Source organism: Dermacentor silvarum, chromosome 9 (genome assembly GCF_013339745.2).
Source record: "Dermacentor silvarum isolate Dsil-2018 chromosome 9, BIME_Dsil_1.4, whole genome shotgun sequence".
In the NCBI taxonomy this organism is placed as follows: domain Eukaryota; kingdom Metazoa; phylum Arthropoda; class Arachnida; order Ixodida; family Ixodidae; genus Dermacentor; species Dermacentor silvarum.
In genome coordinates, this window is record NC_051162.1 from 108,313,703 (window position 1) to 108,337,726 (window position 24,024).

The following is a 24,024-nucleotide window of genomic DNA, read 5'->3' on the forward strand; positions in this document are numbered from 1 at the left end:
AGCTCGGGTGCCGTGGCACTCAAGATGTGGCAGCTACTAAAAAACAAAAGAAAGCGAAATGTTTTGCCGCATAAAGGTCACATTTAATGGAAGCAGTGTGAGAACATATATGAGAGGTAATAAATTGTGTTGCCATGGTGACGGATGATTTTCTTCTTTCTCGTTCACACTCTCTCAAGGTTATATAAGGAAGCAATTTAGTGGTTTGTGTTTTAGGCAACAGTTAGAAATGGCATCAGGCTTTGGCAACATCTCACTCAGGCCCAGATCTAAATTTTCAACTGTTGCTCAAACAGTTGGGGGGCGTTGCTCAAACGCACCCGGGTGTGTTCCACTGTCGCGTTATGAAAAGTGTGCAAGATATGCTATTGAATTTTAAAGAAAACACTTTTTTAGCGAGAGCCAGAAAAGTATTTTTTTCTAGCGCAGCTGAGATGTATCCGACAGGCTGATCCATAGATGCGGGGTAACAAGAAGTCCACATTCCAATAGAGACTCTCAGAGGAATGTATTTTTATTTTACAAATCATGTTCGAGCTAAGCGAAGATAGATGCTTCAATACGCATTCGGAAAAGGTCCACAGCAAAGAGTTCTGGTTGCGGGCTTCCTTGTGCGGGACTCACAGAGAACCGCAAGCATCATTCTCGAAGCTACACTTTTATTTTAACATCGAACTCTTGACAACCGACCAGCTTGCCTCCATCCGTCATTTCTCCACGAAAATGAAGACGGCCGTCCTGAAAGATGGCGAAAAAGACATGAAAACCCAGAAGGAACCACTTATGTCGTTTCTGAAGAACCTGTTTTGAACAAAGGGAACTATGCCGTTCGCTTTTAAAGCAATCACTATTAGTGCAACCATTGAACAAATTTGTCACGAGATACCCTGAGGTTTCGATCAAAAGTAAAACTACAATATTTTTATGCGCTGTGCGAAAACATATCACTCGTTCACTTTTAGGAAGCAAGACAAGCGTGTACGCATATAATAAACAATGCGGATATTCATGTTCAAGCAGGTAATTCGGAAAATGCTGAGTTATCCCTGCCAGTGATATTGGTGTTCAAGTGCACATCGAATTCTACTATCCCTACGTACGGTTCTTTCAAAATGTCATGAAAATATTTCATAGCTAGCGATACTGGCATGTTGGTGCTTGCACTCTATGATAAATGTGTTCGCGTATGTAGAAGTTGGTAGCTTAACAGAGAAAACGAAGTAAAAGTTCAAAGGAAAAGGCAAAAATATTACGAGCGCTGGCTCGCCTCTAAAGTTTATCAATGAATAAAGTGTCGAAGCGTATCAGGAGACAAGACCAAATTGAACATTTCTGCCTATTTGATTATGCTTCGAACGTTTCGTTTATTATGTCGCCGTGCTTGTAAAACAAAATACTTTCTTGTTTCCAAGATAGATTTGCAAGCATGTTTAAAATAAATGTTACATGCGATTCGACGCCTGTAGTATCCTTTTTTCTGGTTTCGTCCTCTGTTTTTTTTCAGTTTTGTTCTGATCCTCTCAACATGAATGAGTACCTAATCGCCCAAGCTATCCATCTTCGTTCATGCACATAACTCGACTAATCGTTTCATGGGAAGCAAATTGCTAGATCGATACAAGCTCATACGCACTATCCCGCGAAGTTTGGAAGGCATCTGGTCCGACGGGGTGAGCTACGACGACATTTTGTAAACTACACAGCCACTAATTTAAAAGGGACGCAAATTAGAAAGACTGAATCACTTCAGAGAGAAATATACCAAGCCCAGAAAGAATAAATCTAAGGGAAGCGAGGCAAAGCATATGTTTTTCGTAATTCCATTGTTTGTTGGCTTCATGTGATCATAACTAACAAAGCTTTGGCCCCTCAGTTCCCCTTCTACTTGTAAACCAATCCAGAGTGACACACTTTTTCTCTTTCACGACCTCATTTTCGTTGATATGATGGTAATAAGTTGAATAATATAAAAAAACAATGAAGGCAATACTTCCATTTATTTTGAATTCCGCGCCAAAATCCCACCGCCGGTACGTTAGTGTGACGTCATGAATCTAAAGCATTGTCTCGCATTTGAGCCACCCAGATGCAGTTCATTTTCTCGAAACTTGCTAAATTCACTCTTTTGCGCCTATAGAATACGATGTAGACCCATCTGTGCCGATAAAAATATTAACTGGGCATGCGCAGACACTGTCAGAATTTATGACGTCACGTCAAGCATTTATGCGAACGTCCAGGAGGCGTCGCCATATGGGTTTCGTTTTTTTGTTTCGTTTTTTTCTTATGAAGCATCCTCTTCAGCAAGAGTACCCTTGTTTGACATAGGTAGTGTCCAAATCTACTCCCCAGCGACGGCTTTGTTTGAGTATTCTAAGCTGATCTTGAAGGCTCTGCTTTTGTTAACTGCATTCGCCGGAAGCGATTGTAGAACAGAAAAACGTCATAGACGGCATATTTTGGACATCACCTTTAGGTTGTATCTAAAACATGGCGTCTAGGGTGTGTTTGTGGCTCCTGAATGGCTTCCGTCTCGTGCAGCCAACAAAAGCATAGTCTCTGAGATCGGTTCATGTTGTCCGATGAGAGCAGTCGCTGACGCGCGAATTCGGGCACCACCTATTATAGATGCGCAGTTCACTCATACCGTATAGTCAACTTATTTTCTTTTTCTTTAGTGTCCATTTAGGTATTTCGCCACTTACCCCAATCGCAAATCTTGCGATCCACGGTATGAAGTAGGACATTGTTTTCTTGTGCTCCTTCGCCTCGATTGGGCATTTGTTGTCCCAGACACCGGCCAGAAATCGCTCGAGAGGGGTTATGCCGTTGCACATCTTGTACGTACTGCAGTTGACAAAAAAATAAGAGTACAAGGGACAAGCAACAACGGCCAATTGTTATGGTAACGTCTACACGTTTCCTGCATGTACTCTACTCTCGTGCTTGCGTATTAACCGTCAATTGCGGTCTTCTGTCGGCTTTCGTTAATGTTGACTTGTGCGTTATCATTAAAGATTTGGTGGAGCACAACTTGATACTTGGTGTGCAATAATGTGGTGCATAGCTTTTTTTTTGTTAACATGCACTGCGCCAATGTTTCGAAGGCAGAATAGAAGTCGAAAACAGTCTGCATTCATTCGTGATATGCAATATTTAGTTGTCTATATCATTAAACGTAATGAGGGTGGACGTTGAGTAATGCTAGCCCATGATGATGTGTGGCGTTTAATGGCGCAAGGGCCAGCTATGGCCAAAGAGCGCCATGACATATGGTAATAAAATGTTTATGTATTATGAATGAAGTGATTAAATTGAGTTGCTAATGTACATGTTATGTGGCTGTAAAAAGGCCTAAGAACGGGTCGCTGTAAACTGCGTAAAATAGAATGACAATGATTCATGACAAAATAAAAAATGAGCATAAAAGTTTTACTACGAAAAGGTGATATAATAGGTTTCATACAAGGACTACTGCCTCCACAGGGCTCTTGAAGTATAGAGCTGAGAGGCGTGTGGTAAAAGACATGTCACTGCGGCTACAGCCTCGAAGGCGAGGCTTTGCTACGCATGACCTGGCCAAATTACTTCTAAGACGTTAACTTCATCTAGAAAGCTAAAAACTGTGTTTAAGTTAAAAAGCGGTTCGTTGCTGAGAAAGAATGCTGGGTGAAATGGGATATGCTGGAGGTATGCAGAATAAAAGTACTTTTTACGCTCCCTTTCTATTTCCTTGCACTGAATGAGGACATGGAGCACTGTAAGGGTGTCGCCACACCTTCGACATGACGGAGTATCACTTCCAGTCAGTAGGTAAGAGTGGGTGCCGAAGGTATGACCTATTCTTAATCGGCAGAGGAGCACTTCTTTGTATCGTGCTGTTTTCTCTGATATCCAGTGCCCTAATTTTGGTTTGATAAAATGCAGTTTATTGAATACCTGGGTATCCCACTGTTTCTGCCAGTGCTTCTTCAGCTTTTGACGTAAGTATGGTTTAAGGTCTGTGGCAGGAATTGGTATGTTCTTGTCGGCGTCGCTAAAAACTACTGAGGTAGCGTTCCCGTCAGCATCTTCATTGCCTTTTATGCCACTATGGCCAGGCACCCAGCATAGGACGATGACTTGTTTAGCCGTATAAGCTGAGCACAACACTGCATACAATTGGTTAAAAACAGTGTTCTTGTTTTCTCGTACACTCATTAAAGCTCGGACTACACTCAATGAGTCCGTGAACACAATAGCTTTTGGGAGATTCATTTGTTTTATGTGTTGAACTGCAGAGAGTATCGCGTACGCTTCTGCCGTAAAAATACTTGTATGTGGATTCAATGTACCGGATATTGAAAACGATGGTCCTAGAGCTGCATAGGCAACACCAGCAGGAGACTTCGAAGCGTCTGTATAAAATTCAGCACAAAAATACTTATCCTGAAGTTCAAGAAAATGTGAATGTATATGTGTATCAGGTGCTCGTTTCGATATTTCAACAAAAGAAATGTCACACTGTATATTCTTCCACTCCCAAGGCGGTGGGAGACGAGTAGGACCCATTAGAACATTCTTCAGAAGAGGGACGCCTGTTTCTTCTGACAGTGCTTCCAACCGAAGTGACAGAGGAGGCCTAGTGGCCGGGCGGTTACAGAACAGCCTGGCCGCGGACATGTCGCGAATGGTAGAATGGCATGGATGCTGGCTATCTGATTTAACCTTCAGGGTGTAGGCAAAGCTTAAGTATGTCCTTTGGAGATGTAGTGACCATTCGTTTGATTCAACGTACAGACTTTCTACAGGACTAGTCCTGAAGGCACCTGTAGCAAGACGGATACCTAAGTGGTGAACCGAATCTAGCATCTTCAAAGCACTAGGTGCAGCGGAGTTGTATACTATAGCTCCATAGTCGAGGCGCGACCTAATGAGACTTTTGTAGAGGTTCAAAAGGCATCTCCTGTCACTTCCCCAAGATGTCCGGGACAATAGCTTCAGTAGATTCATTGTCTTTAGACACTTCGCTTTCAGATATTTCAAATGGGGGATAAATGTTAATTTAGTGTCTAAAATGAGGCCTAAAATTTATGTTCATGGCTCACAGATAGCCGTTGTCCATTAAGATGAATGCAGGGGTCAGGTAGTATACCTCTAGAACACAAGTGCTTTTTTGAGGGTTCAGTTTAAATCCATTCTCGTCAGCCCATTTACATACTTTGTTTAACCCAAGTTGTACATGTCGCTCACAGATAGAAATGTTACATGATCTAAAACCTATTTGTACGTCATCCACATACACCGAATAGAACATCGTACTAGGTAAGACAGTATGGAGCGAATTCATTTTCACAACGAATAGAGTGCAGCTCAGTACACCACCTTGTGGTACACCCGTTTCTTGAGTAAATGGACGAGATAGGATATTACCAACCCTAACACGGAACGTGCGATTAGATAGATAGCTTTCAATCACTCTCAAGAGGTTGCCTCGGACTCCCATTGCAGCCAGATCACGGAGAATTCCAAAACGCCAAGTTGTATCGTATGCCTTTTCCATATCTAGAAATACCGATAATAATAACTGTTTGTGCACAACGGCATCCCTGATGTTCGCCTCGATGCGGACAAGGTGATCAGTTGTGGATCTACCCTCTCTAAAACCGCATTGAAAAGGGTCTAGTATTTTGTTGATTTCAAGACAATGAATCAAGCGTCGGTTTACTATTTTCTCAAATAGTTTGCATAAGCAGCTTGTTAGGGCTATAGGCCTATAGCTGCTGGCTGAAGACGGGTCCTTGCCTTCTTTAAGAATAGGTATTATTATTGCTTCCCTCCAGGCGGACGGAATATAGCTGGCAGAGAATATGGCATTGAAAAGCGATAGGAGTGTTTTGTGTGCTTGGGGGTTTAAGTGTTTTATCATCTCGTAAAGTATTCGATCCTTTCCAGGGGCAGATTTATTACAACAATTTAGTGCGGCCTGAAATTCTGCCATGTTAAATGGACGATTGTAGGGTTCATTTCTGTCTCCTTTGCGATCCAGAGGCAGTCGCTCCGCTTGTCGCTTGTGTCTCAGGAATGTATCTGAGTAATGGGATGAACTGGAAATGTACTGAAAATGTTCTCCTAGAGAATCAGCTTGGGCCTCAAGAGTGTCTCCTTGTGTGTTCACTAATGGTAGAGGATGAGTTTCACGGCCTTTTATCTTGTTTACCCTAGTCCAAGCTTTTCTTTCATCTGTATAAGAATTTATGCTGGAGATGTATCTCTGCCAGCTTTCCCTTTTGGCACGGCGGCGTGTTCTTCTTCCTTCAGATTTTATTTTCTTGAAGCTGATAAGATTCTCTGTAGTCGGAGAGTCGCGGAGTTGATTCCAAGCCTTATTTTGTTTTTTTCGCGCTTCTCTACATTCATCATTCCACCAGGGAACACGTCGTTTAGAAGGCGATCCATTTGTTTCGGGGATACATATTGACGCCGCATCAACAATAAACGCTGTCAAATACGCCACTGCATCATCGATAGGAAGTGTAGAGATGTCTTCCCAGTTCATGCGCGTTAGTACTTTATAACGCTTCCAGTCGGCTGACTCGACTTTCCAATGGGGGACCCGTGGAGAGCACTCATCTGCTTTTGTTAAATTTATGACAATGGGAAAATGGTCGCTCCCATATGGATTCTTAATCACGTTCCACTCTAGGTATGGTACGAGCGTGCTAGATGCAAGGCTTAAATCAACAGATGAATATGTTTTGTTTGCCATGCTGTAAAATGTAGGCTCTTTCTTATTTAGTAAGCATGCACCTGTAGAGAGGAGGAAGCTTTCTACTAGGCGCCCTCTAGCATCACAGCGACGATCTCCCCAAAGGGTGTGGTGTGCATTAAAATCGCCCATGACAATATAAGGCTCGGGCAGTTCACAGATAAAACTGTGAAATTCTGTTTTGACAGGTGGTAGTTCGGGGGGATGTATAAAGAGGTAATTGTGATCATCTTATTAAAAAGTACTGTACGGACAGCAACTGCCTCTAGAGGCGTTTTAAGCTGTATTTGCCGGCAAGCAACACCTTTATCTACTACTATGGCCACACCGCCCGACGAGACAAGGGCGTCGTTGCGGTCTTTTCGGTAAATGGCATACTGCCGGAGAAAGTTCGTGTGGGAAGAATTAAGATGTGTTTCTTGGACACACAGCACCCTTGGATTGTACTTATGTAGGAGTTCCTTAATGTAATCTAGATTGTGGAGTAAACCCCTAACATTCCACTGTACTATCTGTGTATCCATTTTATATGTGTTTTGTGCTGTGTGTCTAAGAGAGGTAAATTAGGCTAGCTCACGAGGCCTTTCCAGGCCCCGTGATGGGGGTTTTCCCTTTCTTCCCGGCGCGCTCGAGGGAGCTGCGCCGTTCTTTGGGCGTCTGAGACGCTGGTGTTTTGTTTGTTGTATCCATCACCTCGTCTGAGGCGGTGGATAGTGCCCGCTCAGCGGGCACGTTTGCACGGGTTTCGGGCCTATCTGCACGGGCAGTGGCCCTGGGTCCCCCAGACCCGCGGGTCTGCTGGCCCTCCTTGGCAGGGGGCGGAACAGCACTGGCTGCTCCAGCCAGGGGGGCTGATGGCGTGACCGCCGTCACACTCCGTGTGACTTGGGCGGCCGCCGAATGATGTGACGTTGCCCCCCGGCGCGCCACATCGGTGTAGGACGGATTAGACTGGTTGTTCGTCGAGAAACGTTTACGTGCCTCTTGGAATGATAGGTTGAATTTGATTTTTAGTTCGATGATTTGCTTTTCTTTTTTCCACGATGGACACGAACGGGAGTACGCTGGGTGATCTCCGTCACAGTTAGCACAGTGGGTGGTGAAAGTGCAGGTATCAGACGAGTGCTCATTGGATGCACATTTTGCACAGGTGGTGCGCCCTCGGCAGCTTTGCGAACCATCCCCGAACCGCTGACACTTAAAGCATCGGCGCGGATTCGGGATGTATGGCCGTACACGGAGTTTGCAGTATCCAGTTTCTATCGAGTCTGGGAGGTTACTCGTTCCAAAGGTTATGATTACATGTTTTGTTGGGATTTGCTTGTCATCGCGCCTGATGGTGATTCTTTGGACCTTTACTACATTCTGATCTTGCCACCCCTCGAGTAGCTCGCTTTCACTAAGATCGATTAGGTCATCTTCAGAGATGACACCGCGGACAGTGTTCAATGATCTGTGTGGGCCAACTGATACAGGGATGTCTCCAAAAGCAATGAGTTTTGATAATTTGCTGTATTGGGTCTTGTCACGAACTTCAAGAAGAAGGTCGCCGCTTCCCATCTTAGTTACTTTGTAGCCTGGGCCTAGGGATTCTGTCAAAGATTTTGAGACAACAAAAGGAGATATTGTGCGGACTGTCTTGGTTTCGTGCTGACTGTGAATTACATGATACTTTGGGAAGATTTCTTTTGGCTGCATGAAGAAATTAAAGGTTTCATCGGTGCGCCCCCTCTTGAGGGAGCGATCAGGGAGTGAAGGGAAATTGTATTCCATGAAAAGATAGCTATATTCGGCAGGGATGGCCGCCACCCACCATGGAGCCCAACTAGGGGACGACACAGGACAAACGATTCAGTTCTGGGCACGCCAACGGTGCATCCCCACTATAACCAAATACCTATACCCAAGGCTGGATATAATGCACAAGGTTAACCCTTGCTGCCCATGAAGTCGGAAGTAAAAGGAAAATAAAGAGAGGACAGGAAAGATTGAAAGTGAGAGAAAAAGACAAAGATTGTAGAAAAGGACAGGATAGGGCAACTACCGATTTCCCCCGGGTGGGTCAGTCCGGGGGTGCCGTCTACGCGAAGCGGAGGCCAAAGAGCTGTGTTGCGTCCACCGAGGGGCCATAAAGGTCCAAACCCCGGTATTGACTCAACCCCCAGGATCCCCTTTTCCCCGGACACGGCTAAGCCGCGCACGGCTACACGCGGGAGGGTCCAACCCTCGTGTGCTCGGGTACGTGGTGGCGCAACTCACCAAACGCCTACTTGCGCAGACGCCCCTGCGGGGTAATGCTAGCCCACTCTAGCTCAACTGTTTACTTGCTTTGAAGCTTACTTGAACTTCAGGTAGTCTAGTCTGACGTTCTGTAGCACCGGGCCAACGTTCCTTGATGTTATTGTTTTGCGCTCAGCGTTGTATTTATTTGATCAGTACTATGTCCTGCAGTGGACATAAATATAGCCTGATGATTATGATGATGAGGATGATAGCGAAGAATTACAATTGAACTACCTCTCGCTTAGGAAAGCAGAGTTTCATCATTGACGTCATCATCATCATAAATATCCTCCTCCTGCTGCTCATCATCATCCTACGTGGTTTCATTGCAAGCCATGTGTCTCGAAGACATTATAGATCTCTGGAACTACGCTTGCTTTGAGCTAACCAAGTGAGCTCCAGTGCTGCATTTAGCCCTGACAACCCCCCCCCCCCCCTCCCAAAAGGCAAAGCATGAGAACCGAGGAGACTAGTAGTTATTTCACTCAATAAAGTTTTCGAGAAGAACACCTCCCACTTCCCCATCTTTTCCTATACAATATTTTCAATCCTTATGTGCTACCCGCGTTTAATGTCCTTGGGTACCTACTCTCTCACTTTAAATACGACAGTAATGCAGTCTATGCCGTGGATAGCCTGCTCAATTACACTCCGTCCAAACATATTAGCTTGAATATGATTGATTTGCATTTTCTGTTACAGAACGTTACCCCTTTTGTGTCAGGCATACTCCCTTTCCTTTCTAGTGCTTATAGCTCTGTCCTCATTGACCCATTTTTTTTTGAACTCCCAGAGCCAGCCACTACGTTTAGAATAACAACTAAACTTTGAATACATCTCTCGCGTTATGGTCCTCGTTTTTGGTTACGCTATTGACGCTCAACGATATCACAGACACTCTGAGGTTTCGCACAACGGTCAAAATGACGTAAGTGCCACATCTTTGGAGCCAGCATTCGCTGTGTCGAGTTACTTGAAGCAGAAGCGCGGAGGTTTTCACGTGGCCTGAGAACACGCAAGAGTTCACCGCCCCTTGTATGGGTCAGCCGCTGTTCAAACACTCTATAGCCGCTACTTTGTAGCCTGCGTTGAGCGCCGCGTTTGTTTACAATACTTTCCCCATGCCGTGTCGCGTGGGCGAAAAAAGACACTTCGCTTCAAGTGTATCTCTTTTCCAACACAAATGGTGTCTCCATGTGCAAACAGACGACAGGCCAGCGGTGTTGCGTTTCCCGTAGTGTTCGTTTCAAAACGAGTTGTTTTACGTGCCATATGCCGGACTGACCGACTGCGATTATTCCGTTGGGCTTAGTCACTGGCAGCACACGTGTGCTTTAAGAATAAAGGAAGCCTACCTAGCTGCCCGAAAAAACGCAAACAAAAACGAGAAAAAACTAATATGTCATATGACAACATACACATTTTTATACAGGATACCATATGTTCATCTGGGAATATTGGATATGAAATTATGGGAAATATGGCGTCTGTGACGTGCGTGTGACAGCTTTTGGATAGTTCTAGCACACACTTGGCTTGGGCACGATCAGTGTGAAAGTGTTCTCTTCTGAAGCATGACAAATCTAAATAAGGAGGAGTTATAACACGCAGTCACTCTCACCAAGGAACTAACGAGCCCTGGCGTTGTTAGTGTAGTGTATTTCAAACTTTTACAGCAAAGATGTTAAGGGCTAGGTCCCCCAGGATCGTGCCCGCGTGTAGAAAAGAACTATCATCATCAGCATTGACTCGAGCGTCGCCGTCTCTTTGAGCTCGCGGCCTCTCCTCACTCCCGGCCGGCTAAGCCCCTGCTATCTCTCTTCTCTTGCGCGAGTCGACCTTCCTTTATGCCGCCTTCCCGCCGAGTATAGTTGGGCCCGGCTGCGACGCTAGCGTGGCAAGCATGCTGGAAGCTGCGCCCGACTATAGTCGTACAGTGGCTAGAATAGGGAAGTGTGACGAAGGCCCCGCCGCTCGCGTGCGCGTTTCAGATGCAGCCGCAAGGCGGCGCTGACGCTTGTATTCACGTCGCCCGACCAGGCCCGATGATCGACTAGCCGGATAAGCGCCCCCGATTCGCGATGCGAATTACCTTTTCTTTACCTCGAATGGCACATCTTGCTCAGCCACTCGTGTTCGCGAAGATCGCAGCAATATTATAGCGACATATGAGCCCTATAAATTCGCGTACAACATGTCATTTGCTTGCGAGATCTAGGCCGTCTTGGCATGTTTACCTCGTAGGCCGCGCGGACACGCCTCGAGTTTTGCTTCACTGCGGTCTTATTTTACGCAGAAATTACTGTCTATAAACGCACGCTTGAACGAAAACAACTGTTCTTGCTTGCAAAGATGAATTGAGTCCGAGTTTTTCGTTAAAGAAAGATGCAATCGGATTTCACTTAAATATATGTAACTGCCCTTAATTGGCATGCACCGATGATTATGTTACATAAGAGTTGCCTTGGCTCGCTCAAAATTTTCACGTTTGCAAGATTTCTTGAAAACTGGTATGTTATAAGCAAAATATGGTGCAATTATTGATCATTTTTGCAGCTTCAAAGCACTGCATGATTGCTGTCTTCTGTTTGGGTGGGAGCTTCTCGATTTTCTTCTTCAGTGCACTTTCTTCAATCGCGTGATTTGCCTGTTTTTGCTGCGCGAGAGCATCGTCCAAGCTTTTCGCTTTGGCTCTTAGGCGGCGTGCCGTAGCTTGGGTCCTTGCCTATAGCTTCCTGGCGTAATTTTCCTTACGCTTTAGCTGCCTAGGTCGACACCTCTGGTTGAGCAATAGGCTCCTGAGGTACTTGGAGGCGATGCAGCACTTCTCAGGGCCACTTACAAGCCCCTTGCACTTCGTGGGGTAGAGGCTTTCATGCCAGCTTGTCATGTTGGAGCTGCGCGCAAGAGGGAACTCCACCGACCGCGCAGCGTCAGAACAGAGCTGCATGCTGTCAACAGCCTCTAGGAGGGATGGAGGATCGCAGTGCTCATCAAGTGAGAGCTCGACACCACGTACAAACACTTAGTGTTCGATCATGCTGTCCCCGCAACGAAACAGCACAAGCTTTTGGGCGCGAAGCAAGCTCATGATTGGCCCCAGTATGCAGACGCTATATGCGATAAAAAGGGAAGTTTCAGAAAAAAATGTGCTTACCCCACTGATTGGAAGGCACGATCACATTTTGGTAATCCAGAGTTGGCGGCAAGCGTGGGTGCTTCATCCATTGTGTCGGGTGAGGCCACGTCGATTCGCTATTTCTTTTTTGCAGAGGTGCAAACTGTGGGTCCAACATTTCTTTCGGATTACTTTTCTTAGGCACTGGCTTGGAGATGTACTTGGGGACGTTTGGAAAGATCGTCAGTAGCGCATCCGGCCTGCTCCTTTCCAGGCGCACCAGCTCACCACTGATGATGTGTTCAAAGTGACGCGACACAAACTGCGAATCGAAATGCAGTTCGCACAAAGCGGCATTTCGTTCGAGTGGCTTGTTCACCCGAGGTATGTTGCGCTGCCACTTTCGGTACGTCTCCTCGTCTTACGGTACCCCGAAGAGCGACTTCTTTTTGCACGATTTGTAACCAGTCGTGCAGACAGGCACAAAACAGCGACTTTGACGGCGGCTCATCCCTGAACACTTGTCGGCACAGCACGAAACATTACTTCGCACGAGAATTTCCAACAGAAAGCGGGAGAAACTCGCGGACCAATTCGTATCGGGCGCGCAGCTTGACGTATAAACGAGTGCGAGCGCCCTCTGGCGGATGCATCACAAGCGGCGACGGTGGTTGCCATAGGAGCCGCCGGGCGGTAATCACACTTCCCTATTCTAGCCACTGTAATAGTCGGGTACAACTTTAGAAGGCAGCGGCATTTGCCCCCTCAAAGGCGGATGCATACGAGCCTCCGCCAATGGGCGCGCACTAAAGACTTGCGTCATGAGCCGGACGGCCGGTGTCCCCGCCGACGGGGAACATGGCAGCCCGTGCTTCAAGCCGGGGCGAGTCGCGTCAGCGGGACTATTTCTTTAGTCGCGGATGAAATCGGCTGCTGCGCTTCGGTCATCTGGGCGGGGCCTCTCCTGTCTTCTTAAGTTGTACCCGACTATAGAGTTGAGCCCTGCTGGGAGGCTAACGAGGCTAGGCCGGCGGCGCTGCTTCTATGCGTCTCTCCGCCTCTGCTGCTGACGCGCGCTCTTTCCCTCGCCCCTCCGGCTGCTCCGCGTGCGTCTATTGACAGGGCCACTGATAAACGGGAGGAAGGCGAGGAGGGCGCGGCGTGGCGGCCCGATGGCGGGGAAGAGGTAGGCGGCTGCCCCGCATGACTGTCCTCTCCTCATTGATCTCCTCTTATTCGCATCTTTCACTCTACGTTCAGCCTCTTCACTCGTAAGGTAATGAACCAGATATTTATCAGTGTGGTGTTCTTGTTCTTCCTCTGCGTCCACGTACCAGTTGCATTACATCGAGAAAAAAAAAACGTTCACCGGGCATAAAGTTTAGTTGGGGATATACGAGTATTCTGGGGAAATCACAGAATGAGAAGATATTCAGCAAAGTTTCTTCGCTACATAAAGGTGTAAATAGAATAACATCTAAGGTACCTCACCTTTCTCACACTACATCCCTGTTTTATAAGTATCGTATTATTAATACTGTATCCTTGTATATAACCTTAGGTTGTGGCAGCTAATACTCTACGTTTTACAGCTTAAAGCCTTTAGCAAATCTTCAATAAATACAGTACTTACGAATTTTGAAGTCCCGATAGGTGGAATGTCTTTTGCTGTAGCACAAAATTTTTTAAAGCAGGTGATCCGTTTTACTCTTTCTGCAGTGCTCGAAACATTTGTCAAGAAGAAACATACCAATCTCATGTATCGCAAGTTGCTAGTAGCGCCCGACCTTGTTAACTTTGTTCTTTTTGTCCGTCGCTTTGCGCTAATTTACCACAGTTAATATGGGGTGGCATTCAAAACGCCGAAAATCAAAATGACAAATTATCGGAATGCCGAAATTTTAAACACTGAAAATTCAAAAAGCCGAAAAATATGAAAAACCGAAAATTTAAAATGCCGAAAACTCAAAACATCGAAACATCAAAATGCCGGCATCACCTAGCTACAGTGGAATATAAAGTATCTCGGCAAGATAAAGGTTCCGCCGGCCTTGTACGATGTGCACGTGCTTTCGCCCTCTTTTCTAATAGCTATGGAAGGTTCCGTTCTCATGGTTCAAGTTTTCAAAAAAAAGGAAAAATTATATTTCTGCATATCTCATCGCATAGCAGAGCGATTCCTTGTTTATTGCATTTCAGACAGATAAGAGTGTGTGCAATTCCGCGTGGAAAACTTTGGACGTCGACATTGCCTCGGTTGCCGAGCGCAGCTGCCGAACGATTTCCGCGCAACTTTTGCTTCGTGCTTTGTGAGCCGCGGCGTTGGCCTCTGATCGCTCCCTCGATGTCGGTCTTCGACTCTAGCTTGCTCCCTTTTCATGGTGGTGATGAGCCGGAAGACGCTTAAGAACTGTAGCTCTGCAGGTGTCCGGAGCGTGGCTTGCGTGGGTCACTGTCTTCGAGATGACCTTGTGCGTACTTTCTACAGGACGGTCGGTAATCACTCTAGCGTTGCATTCGCCTCGCTTCTCGCGCCTTCCAATAGTGTCTAGAACCTAATTTCTTGTCAAGCACGTAAACATAACCGTCGTTGCAGCTAAGTTTTGCTTTTGCCCTTCTGCACATTGCTGCTGCTCTTGTACTCTGAACACTTTTTTCTGCTGACCCATAGAGTTGTTCCTGTCCGACTGATATGCCTATCCTTACGACCGATAGAAAAATACGGAATTTTACACAAGTTTAATCTACTGATACCGGTGCCTTTGCAGAACCAGTTAAGGAGGCTCGTGTCAGTGGAAATTAAGCGATATGGCAGAAAACGAACAAATGCAGAGTAGTCATAAATCGCGTCATTTCTTTTTCACGTGGTTTTCGGCGTCTTGTCTTTTCGGCATTTAGATTTTTCGGCATTTCAATTTTTCAGCGTTCTGAAGTTCTGCCTTTTCATAAGTCGGCCTCTTGATTTTCGACGTTTTGATAGGGACCCGTTAATATGCATATCGCGTTTACGCATCTCCATTGTTTCAATACCTTCTAAGAACAACTCTTGCTAATGTGTCAAATCGTGGCACATGCACCCCGCTCAGCTGCTCAGTGCAGTGGCTTTCTAGAAAGAGAAAATAAGTGATTTATTGTTATCGGTTAGCCCCCCCCCCCCCCTCCCTTCCTATGTCGGCATCCATGTATCTTCAACTCGCTTTGTAATGGGCGCTTCTGCGTTCCGCGACCTCTGAAGTGGATCCGGGGAACAGTCGCTAACAACGTCGAGACCACCGTCAAAGAGTGGTCGCTACAGGTAGTCTTCCGAAGTCGTGTACGTACCAGGAGCCGACGTTGAACACGCAAGGCAGTTTGACCTGATTCGACGTGGTTATAGTCAAGGCGAGCTTAGGATCTGTCTTGAATTCCTTTTTAGCCAAGACGGTCACGTCGACGCTGATGGTTTTTCCGACTTCCACGTCTCTCGCTACGGCGCTCGTTATTTCAATGTCCTTCGCATCCTGATGGTCTGTGAACGAGGTATAAAATGTCAAAATTGATTATAAGAAGCCTTACCTCCGGGGTCTCTTCGATTGCGTGAGACGACGTGGCACATAGGCGGAAGTCCCACAAATCAGCAGCAGAATACACCGCGAAAGACTATATGAGGAATTACGGGCCAAATGTAAGAATCACTTTACGAAGTATGCGAACATTGGTTCGTGCTTTCCCAGACATATAATATAATAATCTAAGCCATTTCGGCTCCAGAGAAAAGAAAGAAAAAAAAAAGTTTCATACAGACGTTTTGGCGCATCACTAGGTATGCTGCTAGAATACACACAAACAAGATGTTTAAATAAATACCTACACTCTTTTCAAGACGTCTTCAATTTGTACGCATTTCATTAAGCAGTGCTGTTAGTGGCAGTGATCAATCAAGTGCGTGAGCGTGTTTAGTCGCCCTATCCGTTATCATTTTTATTGATTGACCTAGAGTATGAGAACAGCTTATACGCGAAGTTTGTAAAATAAAAGGATCTTCTAGTTCTTCAGGAGTTTAAATCTTATAGAAACAAACTCACATCAAAATTAAAAACAGCCAAGATTTTTAATTTCTTAAGACTCTTAAGCTCAATAGTCTATTGCATCCTAATGCCTCAATAATTATACCGATAATATAAAGAGATAATATACCCACAGCCTTTAATAATTCAGTTTTTTCAGCAATGCTGTCAGGACAACCACGCTAGTAGTGATTATGGTTTTCCTTTACAAGACAAAAATAGCAAACCTTCCCTATTTCTTACATCAACTGTCCGTGCAGAAGTTTTCTTCTCCTTCTTGTGGTCGTCTGTTTGCGCTGTCACCCAAACTTTCAAGATGTACCAACTCGCCCAAAAAGAAGTATTGATGAAGCGAAATTAAAAACCGCAAATCAAGAGACGCCGACAGTATTCAAGTAGAAGCCGTCAAATTTGTACTCAATCAATCAATCAATCTTAATTTATCCAGAAAGTATGGATGGCCTTCAGGGCTAAAAGTTGCTCTAAGCAGCTTGTTCCTTGAACACATTTACATTGCCATTACTCGACATTATATGCACCGTAATTACGCAGACTTATAACGTGATGTTAAGCTTCAGCGTAGACTCTTAAGGCATGCATGTGGCTTAAGTAAGACTTATATTTCAGCAGGGTAATAAAAACACGCTATTTATCGCCCTGTGTCAATACTGGATATTTTTTCAAAAGGTATCGAAAAATTGCTACAAATAAGGCTAATCTCATGTCTTAATGACCTGTATGTGTTTTTTCTTTTGCTCCGGTGTTGTTATGAAGGACGCAACGATTTTGTACTGCCCCCCCCCCCCCATGTAATTCCCTACTGGGCCTTTAGGGCACTTAAGTAAATAACTAACAAATAAATACATCAATAAAACAAGCACATCCATGATTTTCAGCACGGCTTTAGGAAGCACCGAACGACAAAAGCAGCTCTTCGGACACAGACGAAAATTATCATAGAAGTACTCAATAATACAGAACTAACCACTGGCATTTCTGTTGATTTTGCAAAGGCATTCAATCTGCTCGACCATGAATGGTTGCTGTATAAGTTAAACAAATATTGAGTTCGGGGACTTCGGCACACGCTATTCCAATCGTGTCTTTCACACAGAAATCAATTTATAAATATTAATAACGCATCGTCTTCAGCTCCGAGAATATACACAGGTGCCTGCACAGAAGCATAACGGAGCCAATATTACTTTTAGTCTATATAATTATATAGTAAAGATTGTTAGTAGAGTCCAAATAATCTCATATACAGACGATATGACGATTTTCATAACTGGCAGATCTGAAATAGCGATATACAAGGTAAATGAATGACTTACGAAATTAAAGGAATGTGCTATTATGAGTTAAAAATAAACGTTTCTTGAAGTGAAGTTGTCGTCTACGCTCTCAAAAGGTCAAAAACCAAGAGATAAGAGTATGCATGTTAACTTGGGCACATAATTATTAGGAGCGTTGACTTCGTGAAGTCTTTAGGAATAATTTTTGCTACAGAATCAACATGGTAATGAGCAAACAGAATGTATGAAATCTAAAATGGCTTCTTCAATAGGTGTTATCTCGCCCATGAAGCATATGCTTCTCGGTAAAGTTAGTCAGCTGCTATATAACTCACTAGTTTTCTAAAAAATACAATATTACTTGGCGCACAAGAGGCATATGTCTCAGATAAAGAAACTGCACTTGCTCCGAAAAAAGAGCCGTTCGTTGCATTGCGAATGCAATGCAGCTTTTAAATTATCGGTCTTGTCTCAAGCAAAACAGTAGCGTAACCTTCATATATGATCTAATAATCTTCTCGGAAACACGGACATCTGGGAAACGAGACGAGCAAAAAAGTGGTTGGCACCCAAACCTAGAACAAACTATGGCGAACAGTCCTTACTTTACACAGTGCAATCTCGGAAAGAAAGTTATTTCTCAAAATTTCGAAGTCTCCTGCAACTCAAACTCTCCAATTAGGCTGTATTACCAACAGGAATCGATGTATGTATGGGTACGGATATAAATGTGAACATGCACATATCTGTTAGTATGTACTTGTCCAAGAATGTGCTGCACTGAGCTCGTTTACTTCTGATGTATGTGTATTTATAATATGTATATATATACATATATATATGCGTGTGTATAGGTAGATATGTATATTTGTTTGTAGTCATGTATGTTTGTATTTTTTTCGTGATTACTTTATGTTTTATTTTCATATTTCTTATGTGGGCTGCACTGCTGTCATACTAATTAAAGGGGTCAGGTCCCCTGTCAAGCTCACCGGATATTTTTGTCCCTGCTCATGTTCTTAACAAATTAATTTGAATTGGAAAGTGAAAATTTACTATGGATTGGAAATATTGGAAACAAGGGCAATGCGTCACGGCCTTCTTCACAACGGTAGGTAAACTCTTAAATGAATAAATTGTGATGATAGGTGAGGTGATACATTCGAGGTGTATCAGTCCGCAAACAAATGTATGCGAATCGATAAATAATAAATAAAAGAGATAAATAACAAGTAAAAATAATGAGCACAAAAATAAGTGTGACATTTATCATGGGCTTATGAACTATAGACTGTGCGAAATGGCCTTCTAGTGTTTGCCGGGCATTTCACATAGTGACATTAAGAAAGACAGAAAAATGTTTCCAGACAGTTTTGCCTCTATGCGCCCAACGAACTACATAATGCGTCAACGTACTTCCCTAAATAGACACACAAACACAGAATCTTACTTGAGTAGCCACCAACAGGGACGACAGACTCACGCACGCACATACACAGTCACGCTCACACACGCACGAGCGCACACCCATGAACACACACACACACACACACACATGCGCACGCGTGTGGAATATAAAGACTAGAGTTCACCGTAGATCAACATTTTGACAGTGTCCCTATATCCTAGGAATTCAACCGAATACTTCAAAGTAGTTCATTATTGAACTATTCAAGAAGATTTTGTATGTTAAGTGCCAGGTCATCAATTCGGTTTAGTACGTTTCGCATGAGGCCTATCGGGGACAGCTAAGTAGAAGGTGTTCCACGTTTTCCGATGAGTGCCCCCAATCGCAACAATGCTGATGTGTACGAATTACACGGTAAATGAGACTGCTTGTATTTGCCGCTCATCAAGAGCTTTTGTCGCGGATATTATGGTGGTATGCATCTGATAAAGTAAGTGTGAATCTGCTCTGTAGAAAAGGCTATTTCCTGCCAACTAGTCGTTCAACACAAGGAGGAAAATTAAAGGCAAGTTTTGAAGGCAATGACGATGACAAAGTTGAAATCAATATGAAAGTGAGCCTCGATCGTGAAGGCGATGGCATGGTAATCAATCAATCAATCAATCAATAAATCCATCAATCAATCAAACGAACAATCACTTTATTTCCGCTTCAAAGAGCGGAGAGCCAGGAAGTAAAAGCCCTAGCGAGCTTGACAAGGCTTCCTAGCCCATTGGGATCCCACTTGTACTACTTCGGGCCAGCTGCCGAGGGTATCCCAAGTTTTCCTCAGTTTCTTATGCATCACTGTGTACCCGGGTAGTAGTGTTCTGCTGTTGTGAAATAGATCACAGGTCTGGCTGTCCACAGCGGTGGTGGCATTTCAATGTCGACGGAATGCAGATAATATTTACGAGGCTGGCAACCTGTCTTGCGTAAATGTTAGTCCTGAAGCGTCTACAGAGGCATTGCATGGTGTCGGCATGTGTCTAACTTTCGAGCGTAAAACTGCATCAGCTGGGAAAATTCCCTCCTTCTTAATGCGAGCCGAATTGCACCATGGAAAGTAATATTTTACTGGGCTTTGCGCCCAAAAGACACACACTAAGGGATGCTGCAATGAAGAGTTTCGTGGTAACTTCTTGGCCTTCGGGATAGTCTATGGGGCACCAAAATATCCTTAACTCAGCGCTTGTGCCCTGCTTCATTATCGAAACCTCAGACCAAGCCAGTGCCACTCGCTATTGAATCCTCTACCTTGTGCAGAGCTCCAGAAGTCCATACCCGTTAAGGCACTTTGGTAAGTGTTATAAATAGAGCGGCAAGCGAAAGCTTCAATTCAGCTGCGATTTAACCCGCTGTGCGTTAAGGAACATCCAGGTGTATTTGAATATTACGTAAGCTCTCAATGAATATGAAAGGGAACACTAAAGTTGGCATTCACGAGGCTGTAGTAATTAGACACGCATGGCTCGCTTAAAAGTGTTCAGTAAGTCTAAATGTCAATTGGAAAAGCTACACTTTGCTCACTAACAAGTTCAATTCCAATTCACATATCACGAGTAATCGTTGCTTAAAAAAATGTCGCAGTTTCTCCCGAAAGGCGAAGCATCAATTGCGATAGCAACTTAGAAGAGAGCTATACGGAGTAAGGATAGTAGTTTTACCAGCTATATAAACTTGGACATGCAGCAGCACCAGCAACGCGCAGAACTGTTGTCGACGCTGTCGCCGTTTTGACCGCGTTCGCACCGAACGCGCGCGGCGTTGGTGACTGTTGCCAGGGCCTCTGGGGGCGGCTCGGAGGTCTTCGACGAGATCAGGGGCGGTATTCCGTAAGAGTCTACCTAGTGGGCTGTCCATTTCGCCGACCGTTGATTTTCTGCTGCTTGAGGTGCAGGAAGGAGAATGGCTGGCACCTTCCTGCACTTCAAGCAGCAGCGAATCAACGGTCGCCGAAATGGCGAAATGGACAGTCCACTAGCTATAGACTCTTACAGAATAGCGCCCCAGAACGGGAAACTCATCGAGCAGCGTTGGAAGTCTTTACCACCTTCTCGCTTCGCAACGTTTTATTGCGATAGCAATTATATGGACACTCAAAAGCAGATTTCTGCCGTCGCCGTCGCCGTCGCCGTGAGGTTCCGTATGACGTCAATGGAGATGAAATCGTCGCCGGTGGTAAGTGGTTCTTGAGGGAAAGGGAAAGGTTGGCGCTATCTTCTGCAGCCCTTGAGGGAGCACGGCTCAGCGCCAAATCGTCGCCGCGTGCCGAACGCTGTATGTGCGAGTGAAAGGGTGCGAGGGGCGCGCGCTTTCACGGGGAGTGAACGCACGGCGGAGAACAAACGCGCGTTCTGCGCCGTGCTCGCTTAAGGGCTGCAGAAGTAGGCGTCTCTTTCCTCCTTTACAATCACCATATATGTAGAGCAATCGCGTCTTCTTCCGACGCGCGAGAGGCCGTGGGGGAGGGGGGGGGGGAGGAGTGCCTATTTATATCAGAGGCTCCGGCAACAGTCACCAACGCCGCAGGCATTTTGAGCGAACGCGGGCAAAATGCCGACGGCGTCGACAACAGTTCTGCGCGTTGCCGGTGCTGCTGCATGTCCAAGTTTATACAGCTGATAAAGCTGATATCATTACTCCGTATAGCTCTCTACAAATTTGCTTTCGCAATTGATGCTTCGCCTTTCAGGTGAAACTGCGACAACTTTTTATATAAATACGCATTTGGTGCCGCAGCTAATCGTCGCCTCCCTTCCCCCCCCCCCCCCCCTCCAACGGCTTTCCGCGCGACGGAAGAAGTCGCGTTTGCTCTCTATATATGGTGATTGTAAAGGAGGAAAGAGACGCTTAATTCTGCAGCCCTTCAGGGAGCACGGCGCAGAACGCGCGTTTGTTCTCCGCCGTGCGTTCGCTCCGCGTGAAAGCGCGCGTCCCTCGCGCTCTTTCACTAGCACCAACGCCTCCTATAAAGGAGGCGTTGCTAGCACATACAGCGTCCGGCGCGGCGACGATTTCATCGCCGTTGACGTCAGTCATACGGAACCTCACAGCGACGGCGACGGCAGAAATCCTCTTTGAGTGTCCATATAATTGCTATCGCAATAAAAAAATAGCAGTTCACTTTCATATTGCTCGTGACTGTGCAGAGAGTTCTCGGTTTTAACGCGATAGCGCTTAGGGCCCCGCGGCACAGAAAATCCGGCGTCGGCGTCGGCATTGCCGGCCGCGGACGAGAGAATCCTTCCCAACCACGCAGGCCCTCCAAATATATTTTACCAATAAAGTTGCTCACACTTTGTCTTGCATTCTTTACAAAGTTATTCCTCGGAGTTTTGAGAGTGACAGCCCACAAACAATTATCATGAAACAAAACACCGACAGCGCACGCCTTTTATGCTAAATGTTCTCAGGCTGAAATATTAAAGGTGCAAACAATAAAAGAAGGCCGGCCCACGAAAGAGGCTGCGTTTCAAACAAAAAGCGCGCCTTCGTGCATAGCGTTCACCGCCAGCGTTTCCCGGTAAACATTACGGTTACATAAGCTGCAGTTGCCCGGAAGTGTGAGAAACAGTCAAGGATCTTTGAATGCTATCGCGTTCCAGTCTTGAAGGCGAAGCTTTAGCGTCCTCCAAATTTTTTTTCGGCACAGGTATTACAGAATGTTCAGTTTACATAATGCATTCCTGCGGTGTTGTGCACTTGATGGCAGAAAGTCAGTCGCAACATTGATGTGTTACTGCTTAAAAAGTTTACTTTATTTTTGGCTAGCACTCCACAGCTGTCTAGCTTTTTGCTCAATATCAGCGCTGAAAAATAGAACAGTACTGGTAAACACTGCGCTGTGATGTGGGTGCTCCTGCGGCTTATGTTGCGTCATTGTTTTGAGCTTCTCGGTTTACGAGACGCAATACAACCAAATCAGCACAATTAAGTCACCAGCATTTACCACTGACAAGGATTCTCACTACACACCAAGAGCCCCATATCTGTCCCTTCAAAAACCAAAGAAAGAAATGCGTTCTGCATGATGAGAACTCACCTGGGCACCTCTTAAATTGGATTTTTTGTTCATTGTTGCTGGACGCGAGGGTCACGGCAATGGTGAAGAGTACTGCAATCCTCAGACTCTGATCAAGACTTAGCGTGCCGAAATCGCAGCAAGGCATCGCCGTGAACATGGTCGATCCAGTAACGGCTCCCACCATACGACTAAGGGTCGGAGATCTCGAACCACGGCAGAATACATATTGTGATAAAATAGGAAAAAAAGTAATAATGCGTGTGTAGCTGCAAAAATGTCACAGTTGCGCGCGCACTCGGCTTGACGTGATACTTGGAACGCCTGACTCGTTGCGGGTCGTTGAAGGGATTTCAGCATCAACCGGCCGCGTCGACATATAATGATCGTTTGCACTGAACACTCCTCGCGTTGCTGTGGAACAAACGTGGTGGCATTCTGACAAAAAAGATTCAATGACTGCAACTCATGTCTGTAATCGCTGCACGTCCGATGAATTCTTCGTGACGAAAAATTGTAGAACATTTGCATCCCGAATACAAGCCGCTACGTCTGAGTCGTTGTTCACAGACTCGGCTCTGTAATCACTTCGTGCTGAACTCGTATCTCTTCTTTTGGTTATTTTTTTTTGGCTATCTTTACGCGTGATTTCCCGGAGAAGTAAAATTGACAAATCATCCGGCCACTCCAGATGGTGCTTCAATCCCTGCTGTTCGTAGCAAGCCATCACACACACACACAAAAGAAAACGTGCGCACGTGTTTGTTAATGGGTGAGGGGGGGGAGGGGTGTTGGGCGGCCGTTTTCACCAGAATGTGACGAGCGGAACACTTTAAGACAGCTCTTCTGAGCGAAGCGAATGGGCCTGCTAAATACTTCTCGGTAGGGCGCGTATCGACTTGCCAGGGTTTTATTTATGTTTTCTTTTGTGCGTGAAGGACTTGGAAGAGCCCTCCCGTGTGCATCAGCCGAGAAATGTCTTCCGTACTTGCAGCTAAACACGGTCTAGCAGGAAACCAAAGTTATAGCGTTAAAAAAAAAGAATGTTTGCCACTTTAAAACA

At 45.4% G+C, this 24,024-nt stretch overlaps 1 protein-coding gene across 1 annotated transcript; it reads right to left on the reverse strand.

Moving 5' to 3' along the window:
* Positions 1-503: 503 nt before the first annotated feature.
* Positions 504-23,428, reverse strand: LOC119464906 (uncharacterized). Its single transcript, XM_037725779.2, has 4 exons — positions 22,983-23,428; positions 15,471-15,657; positions 2,706-2,847; positions 504-738 (listed from the first exon to the last, which is right to left on the reverse strand). Exons 1-4 carry the CDS (start codon positions 23,146-23,148, stop codon positions 652-654), a joined length of 582 nt encoding a protein of 193 aa, XP_037581707.2. The 5' UTR covers positions 23,149-23,428; the 3' UTR covers positions 504-651.
* Between the last annotated feature and the right edge of the window lie 596 nt (positions 23,429-24,024).